The 7,055-nt window shown below is 53.7% G+C and overlaps 1 protein-coding gene across 1 annotated transcript; it reads right to left on the bottom strand.

Moving 5' to 3' along the window:
• Positions 1–617: 617 nt before the first annotated feature.
• Positions 618–5,302, bottom strand: LOC104462853 (fibroblast growth factor 5-like). Its single transcript, XM_010074985.1, has 2 exons — positions 5,198–5,302; positions 618–959 (listed from the first exon to the last, which is right to left on the bottom strand). Exons 1-2 carry the CDS (start codon positions 5,225–5,227, stop codon positions 618–620), a joined length of 372 nt encoding a protein of 123 aa, XP_010073287.1. The 5' UTR covers positions 5,228–5,302.
• Between the last annotated feature and the right edge of the window lie 1,753 nt (positions 5,303–7,055).

The following is a 7,055-nucleotide window of genomic DNA, read 5'->3' as shown; positions in this document are numbered from 1 at the left end:
AGAGCCTGCAACCCTGGAAAATAAAAAAATATATATCTGTTATTGCCAACAAAGAGTTTTAAGACCCTCTTGCACCACAGGTGATAAGGTGAATGAATTTGTTAGTTGTGGAAACGAGGAGCTGGTTTGTAAGAGAAGGGGAAGGGGCAGACCTGGATACACAGTGTCTGAGGTATGGTCAGAAGAAAAAAGTGCAGCAAAAAGGAGATGCAAAAAAAAAAAAACAACCAACCCACAAAAAATGAAAAAAAAAAAAGCACTTAAGAGGTTGGCTCCGAACATATATCTTGTATGAAAATGATTGTCAAAAGAGTCACTAGTGAAAATAAGGTAAGAAAATATGTTCACCATAGAGGTACCTTTCTGCTTTCAACAACAGAAAATTCACCCAAAGTCCACCAAGTGTTTTCGGTTCACCACAGGAATACTCTTTGGAAAGCCCAGAGTGCGTTGTCCCAGCGCACACCTCCAAGGGTGCCATCCGGTCCGCAGGGCAGAGCAAACCCGAAGCCCAGCTCCACCTGGGGCGGGGGGACGCAGGTCTTCCACAGGGTCCCCCCCAAAAAGCCCCCTGAGCATCCAGTCTCTCCTGCCCCGGCATCCCCACTGAGGTGCAGCTACCCAAAGCGAAATTTCAGCCTGTACTTGACAGGTGCGGGGTTTTTTCGAGGTGGGGATGGGATGACCTTGGGTTTTGGCAGCGGGGGCTTCTTCTCTGGGAGGGTGACGGTGAAGGCGAGCTCGGGGGGCTGGGGCTGCCGGAACCGGGGGAGGAAGTGCGTGGAGACGTGCTGGGGTCTGGCACGGGGGCTGCAGCCCCGCTTGGCTTTGCCCCGCTTGTTGAGCGCCACATACCACTCGCGCCCTGACCGCGGGCTGCGGTGCACGGCCGAGGCGTAGGTGTTGTAGCTGTTCTCCTGGAAGCGCTCCCGGAACTGGCAGTCCGCCGTGAAGCGAGCCTGTGGGGACAGAGCCGGGGCACACGGTTAGCGAAGGGCTGCTCGGACCTGTCCCCTGCTCCAACACACTCGCTGGGGTTTTACGTCTCCCAAAGCGGGTCCAAAGGGGTGAGCAGCAACGCGGGGGCACTCAGGAAATTCACTCTGCAATGGGGGAAACCTCCCAGCACAGGTGCTTTTGGGCTTAGCACCCAATTTTGGACTTTTTTGGAGAAAAAAAAAACAAACCAACAGGCTGCGAGAGCCTTGCCCTGCCCCAGTGCCTCCCCTCCCACCCCAGGTCTCCTCCAGTCTGTCCCACCCAGAAGAGGGGGGGCGAGGGTCCCTGTCCCCACTGAGGACCTGGGGTTGAGCCTCTGCTCCATCTCTATCCCTGCCCTCACACCCCTCACTGGCGCACTGAATCATCACTTCCTCATCTGGAAAGGCAATTTGCATGCAGATTTTCATTGCTTCACTGAACATGGCTTTGATTGTATTGGATTTTTTTTTTTCCTTCTTCATTTTAAATGAACTTGGGGCGTTTTGTCCCTTGATAACCTGAAGAAATGACTTGTAGCCAAAGAGCATCACCTCTGAGAAACAGGGCAGCTGCACTGGCTCCTGGATGGCTGAGGGGAAAGGCTTCCCCCAACACAAAGGGATAAATATCAGATCCACTAAAACACCCCTAGAACATCCGATCCACCAGCACAACCTTGCGCCCACAAAAGCACCCCAGGCAATGTCCCTGGAGGGATGCCGGGACGCAGCCAGCACCGATGCTCAGCCCTCAGGGTGGGAAGGGCTTCAGCACCAGCTCCAGCTCGGGACACAGCCCCCTGCTCCGAGCTGTCCCAGGAAAATAAAGGATTTTTTATGCAGATGGACAAAGAAGCAAGGTGGGGTCTGCCTGGTGAGCAGGCATGAGGGGGCCGGTGTTCTACTGCAGTCACATCTCTGGTAGAAAATGAAACGTGTGTTAATCAAATCCTGACCCCAGGGAAAGCACAAAATGCCACCTATCACCCCCCCAAATGCCAGCTATCACCACCCCACATGCCAGCTATCACCCCCCCACCTCAGAGGACAGGCTGAATACTGCCCACAATAGCTCCTTATTTTTCTCAAGAGGGGGAAAGGAAGAAATAAAAGCATAGAGAAATATAAAAACAGAGCGGTAACACCCCAGCTACGTGTCCCCAGCACTGCAATACCTGGCTGCATCCTCCTGCTTCCAAAATCCTTTGCCACGCTTTGATGCTGGGCACGTTACCCGGTGCCCTGACAGCTGCCCCAGAGATGCCCAGGGCACCGCAGGCTGGCTGTGAAGCAAGGCTTCAAAACTCCTGATCAGTTTTACACCCCTAATTTATCCGGAGAAGCCGAGTCCTGCAATGCAAGTGACAGAGTCCCTGACCAGCGATGCCATTTTTTCACCCGTAACACTTTGAATTAAGTCTCCTTTTGCTCTTCGCTTGAAAGAAGCATCATCCCGATGACTCATTTTTGCTTTCCCTGTCTTTTATAAATCCATGGTGCTGCATCATTCGTGCGCAGGCAGTCACCTTCTCGATGCAAAGCATTCCTCATGTTAAGCCGAATTCATGTTTTCAGTCTGGCCCTGCATCTTTCAGGCAATGGCAGCCCACAAAGGGAGGTGGCAGTAGGGGGGCTGCCCAGGTCCCCGGCTGGTACATCACAGGACAGTTCCTCCGTAAATCAGTTTTGGGAGAACTGCTTCCTCAGAGCTGGAGTCACATCCCCTCCAGAGTGGGATTTGGGGAAGAATGGGGGTCCCCAGCCCAGGACACAGCGGGATGCCGTGATCTGCTCCCGCTGGCAGCATGGGGAAGAAGGAGACCCACAGCCAGCGCATACTGGGGGAAGCCCTCACCCCCAGACTGCGAACCACAGCGGGAAGCATCCCGGCTGTTGCTTCACCATCCCTCAGACACATTTTCATGTCCCAGCTTCTCAGCTCAGCACTCGCCCCATTCCAGCCAGGGAAAACAGACCTTTCTCCCAGCACCGCGCGCTGGCTGGGCGTCAGCTTTGCACTGCAGCAACTCCAGACACAACCATAAAGAGCAATCCTGAAACCAATTCAGCTTCAAAGTTCAATTCAGTGGAGATTTGCCCGCGCAAAGACCACAGCATTCAGTCGACTCAGAACAACTCCCGAGAACGGAAAATTACCCGAGGTCCCTGTGGACAAATCTCACCTTTGAGATTCATGCCAGCCCCTCCCGAGACCGACACCAGACCCACTCCTGCCCGTTTTGTGCTAAAAATGTACAAACACGGGACCGAGGATTTAACGAGGAAGAAGCCATCTGTGCACGCAACTGATAATTGCCAGGATTACTGTCACTTTCTGAAGCCGGTGCCTCTAAAAACGAACCGGTTGGTAATTTAATTAAGTTGCCATTAAAAAAAAAAAGAAAAAAAAAAGTGCAGGAGGGCTGCTGTAAAGCACCGCACTTGGATAAAATGGGGCCTCGAGAGCCAGTTTCGAAGAAGCCTGAATCCCTGCAAGAATGACTTTTATCTGTGGTTCAGCACAAAGTCACCGGCGTGACTCCCATATCAAAGCGCTGCCCTGAGTGACGGGCGCAGGACCGGCTTTGTACTGCGCAGAACTCATTAGGCCATGAAATAACTTTATCCTGCCAAGGCAGGAAAGAACAACAGATGCCAGGTTTGCATTATTGGCATTATTTAGCCCAGCAATCTTTAGACATTTGGGTCAAGTTTCTACAAATTCGCAGCTTTCATCCGAGCAGGGCATCGTGTGTCCTAACCCCCCGCTCTGACCCGCCTAATTGGGGTCCCTCTCCAGCACTGCCCTTTGTGTGGAGACAATTAACCATACACCAACGAGGTTTGATTTAATTTCTGCCTGTGCTGGGGCATCAATCAAGGCTTCAGCTCAAATAAGGGACCCGTTGTATGCAGGGAGGGAGGGGAGGCTCTGGAAGGTCCAAGGATCCCGCTCCGCCTGCTTCGCCCTCCTCTCCTTCCCTTACCTTTCCTCTGCTCCCATCCTGCCCTGTCCTTTTTCTGCCCCATCCCCTTCCCCCTGTGTTTTCCTCTGCACAGCGATTCTCCCTTTCCCCTAGATGCTGTTCCCACTCTGATTTTGTTTCCTAAAATAAGCAACCATGTGCTCACCCTTTAAGCATCATTAGGTTTCAGGAGCAACACTGCAATGAGACTCAAGGGAGAGAGAGGCGAGTTCATAAATCTCACTTGAAGGCAATTTGCGGACTCGGGCAGCATAAGCACATCAGTGGCGTCCACTTCAGAACCATGAGGTTTGCCCTGAAGCGACGGGGCAGGCAACTTGCTCTTCCCTCTTCCAGACAATCAGCCCTGAACAGGCTCCCCGGGAACAAACTTGGGTGACAGCTCATCCAAGTGCTGCATTAAAAACACCCTTCCTCGGGTCTGGCATCTATCCACACTTTTGAAAGCGAATTACTTTAATGTAAACACTGTGGTTATTTTCATTTGTTTAAATGATCTCTACAAGTAGCAGCAAAAAATTAGGAAGCAGCATTTTTAACTTGAAAAAAGAAGTTAAATCAACTTAGGGTATCAATTCAAGGCAAAAAAGTCTGGGAAAAGTACAAACAGACCTGCAGGAAACCCAGACCTGCAGCAAAACAACCTACAGAGACAATACTCACTGGGATTTTTCCCCGCTAGCTGCAATGCTCCTGCCTGGGCCGGACCTCACCTGCCCAAAACCCCATGCACAGCCCCACGCCCTCCCTGGGGGCCGGTTCCCCCCCAGCTGTGTGCACCCAGGGCGAACCCATCCCAAACCCCGCTGCCTCGGTCCCTTCCCTGTGTGTGAATGGGCACAGACAGGCTCCCGGCACCATGTGTGCCGCTCTCCGGGAGACATTTGGCTAAAACCGTCTGCGCGATATGCTGCAGAAGTTGCTAAAAATAAACCAGCAACGCTCAGAGAACAAGTCCTTTTGATGCAAATATCCAACTGCAAACTAAAAAAAAAAAAAGTTGCTTTTCTTGGTTAAGTGCAGTATGATACGGGCTTTGGGGGATTTCGGCTCCACCTGTCCCCTATCTGTCAGCGCAGTGCCGATGCCACCCAGCACAGAGCTCTCCTGGCACACAATGATGCTCGGCACGCCAGGGCCCTGCCCGGGAGCATCGCTGCTGCGTGCACGTGGAGGTGTCACAAGGCCTTTAATAAACAATACATACTGATAAGGAGGGGGTTTACTTACACTTGCATGGAGTTTTCCTTTTTTTGACATCGCTAAAAATTTGTTGCTGAAAACTCCTCGTATTCCTACAATCCCCTGAGACACAGCAAATATTTCCAATACACCTAGGATGACAGAAATCCCAAAATAAATCACAGTTCTTTTCACATCGGCGTGACAAAGAAAAAAAAAATCTCATACGTTTGCATTTCCTCTCCACAAGACCCTGCTCTTCGGCTGCCTTGCTCCACGCAGCGCTCGTGCTCAGCCCCGCACAGGGACTGGCATGTACTCCTCGATGGCTACGGGACGGGTTTTGGTTGGGTTTTTTTTTTTTGGTTTGGTTTTGTCCTTTTTTTTTTTTTTTTTTTTTTTTTTAAAGCTGCGTTTTGGAGGACAATTTCTGAGTCTGCTGCAGCAGAGCAAGTTTCCACCTGGGGAAATCCCTCTCGAGGGTGGGAGAAGCAGCCGAGGGAGCAGACAGATCCCTGTGCCTAGAGCCAGCCTGCTGCGAGCAGCTTTCCCCGTCCTCCCCGTACACGCCGGGCTCTGGAAATAACGGTGTCACACACACGACTTTGGGCTAAAGGTACCAACAATGTTTTCTTAGGCTCATCCTTGCAGCAGGGCTCGGGGAGTGGGGTGCTACGCAGCCCAGCTGGGAGAAAACAAGCCCTTTTCCCCTCCAATGGGTATTTTCTGAGCAGAATTGAGCTCCGGCTCCCAGCGGGGCATGCGCAACCTGGAACTCATCTTACAGAAGAGCTTCGACCTCTGAGCAGCGTTCAGCGATAGCACCAACATGTTTCCCTTCCCTGCACAGCACAGTGTCCCCCTTGGTGGGGGCAGCGGGGGACACCCACCCACCCAGCGCCCCTGCCCGCTGGGGACAGCTGCGGTCAGCACCACGCCCAACCCCTCGTGCACCCTTCAGCCCCCCTGATTTTTGGAGAGCTCGTGCATCCAGCGGCTGCACTACCTGCTCCGTTTGCCGCCTGGGAAAAAAGCACTGCTGCCTCCAGCCACAGCCCTGGGGGGTTTCGGTGGCCCCAGAAGAGGGAGCCCCCAGGGAGCATCTCGCCTGGCCCCAGCCAAGGGCCACGTGGATTAACATGCCAAGAGCAAACGCGAAGCTGCTGTTAAATCCCCAGACCGGGGATCGGATCTCCGCTTCCCATGTTTATTTTAAGGAGGAAGTGCAGCTCCCGGAGGCACGCTGCTCCTGGCACCGAGGGCCTGGGGGGCACCTTGGGGGGCTCCTTGGCCAGCCCCCCTGCCGCAGGCATGGGGCTGTACGACCCCACCGCAAAAAGCTGTGTACCCTCCCCAGCACACTCCCTGTCCTCGAGGGCACCCCAAAACCTGCCAGCCTCAGGGAGGAGGTGTCCCAGCCAGCATGGCCACTGCCCTCCAGTTATGGGGGTGCCCCGGGTCAAGCCCAGTTTCCCAGGGACCAAAGCTGGGGTTTCCCTACCAAAAGTCAACTTTTTCCCCATGGTGGGGGCGATCCTTGGGGCACCACCCCTGCACGGCCTCCCCCTCCGCCACCAGCGTGTGCCCCCGGCCGGGGCTGGCTCTGCTTTGAAGCACGGAGCTGGTGACGCTGTCACCCCGCACAACTTCCCAGGGAGAAAATCTCAGATTAGAGAGGAATGAATTTAACATAATCTGAGTCCCTGCAAGACAGCTGCGGCATCAAGGGCTGCGCACGTCTCACAGGGGAGACAGAGGGACGTGGGGTGCAGCCCTTCCCCTTGCACCTCTTCCATTTTGGGGGGGCATGGTGCAGGCAACCCCCAAACTCACCACTCCCAAAACAGAACCAGCGTGGATGCCCCATTTTGTCATCCGTCCTATTTGCAGCCCCTAACCCCCCCCC

The sequence above is a fragment of the Pterocles gutturalis genome, unplaced genomic scaffold (assembly GCF_000699245.1).
Source record: "Pterocles gutturalis isolate BGI_N339 unplaced genomic scaffold, ASM69924v1 scaffold2512, whole genome shotgun sequence".
Lineage (NCBI taxonomy): Eukaryota > Metazoa > Chordata > Aves > Pterocliformes > Pteroclidae > Pterocles > Pterocles gutturalis.
The sequence above is the reverse complement of the archived record's forward strand: the minus strand, read 5'-3'. Positions and strand labels throughout refer to the sequence as shown.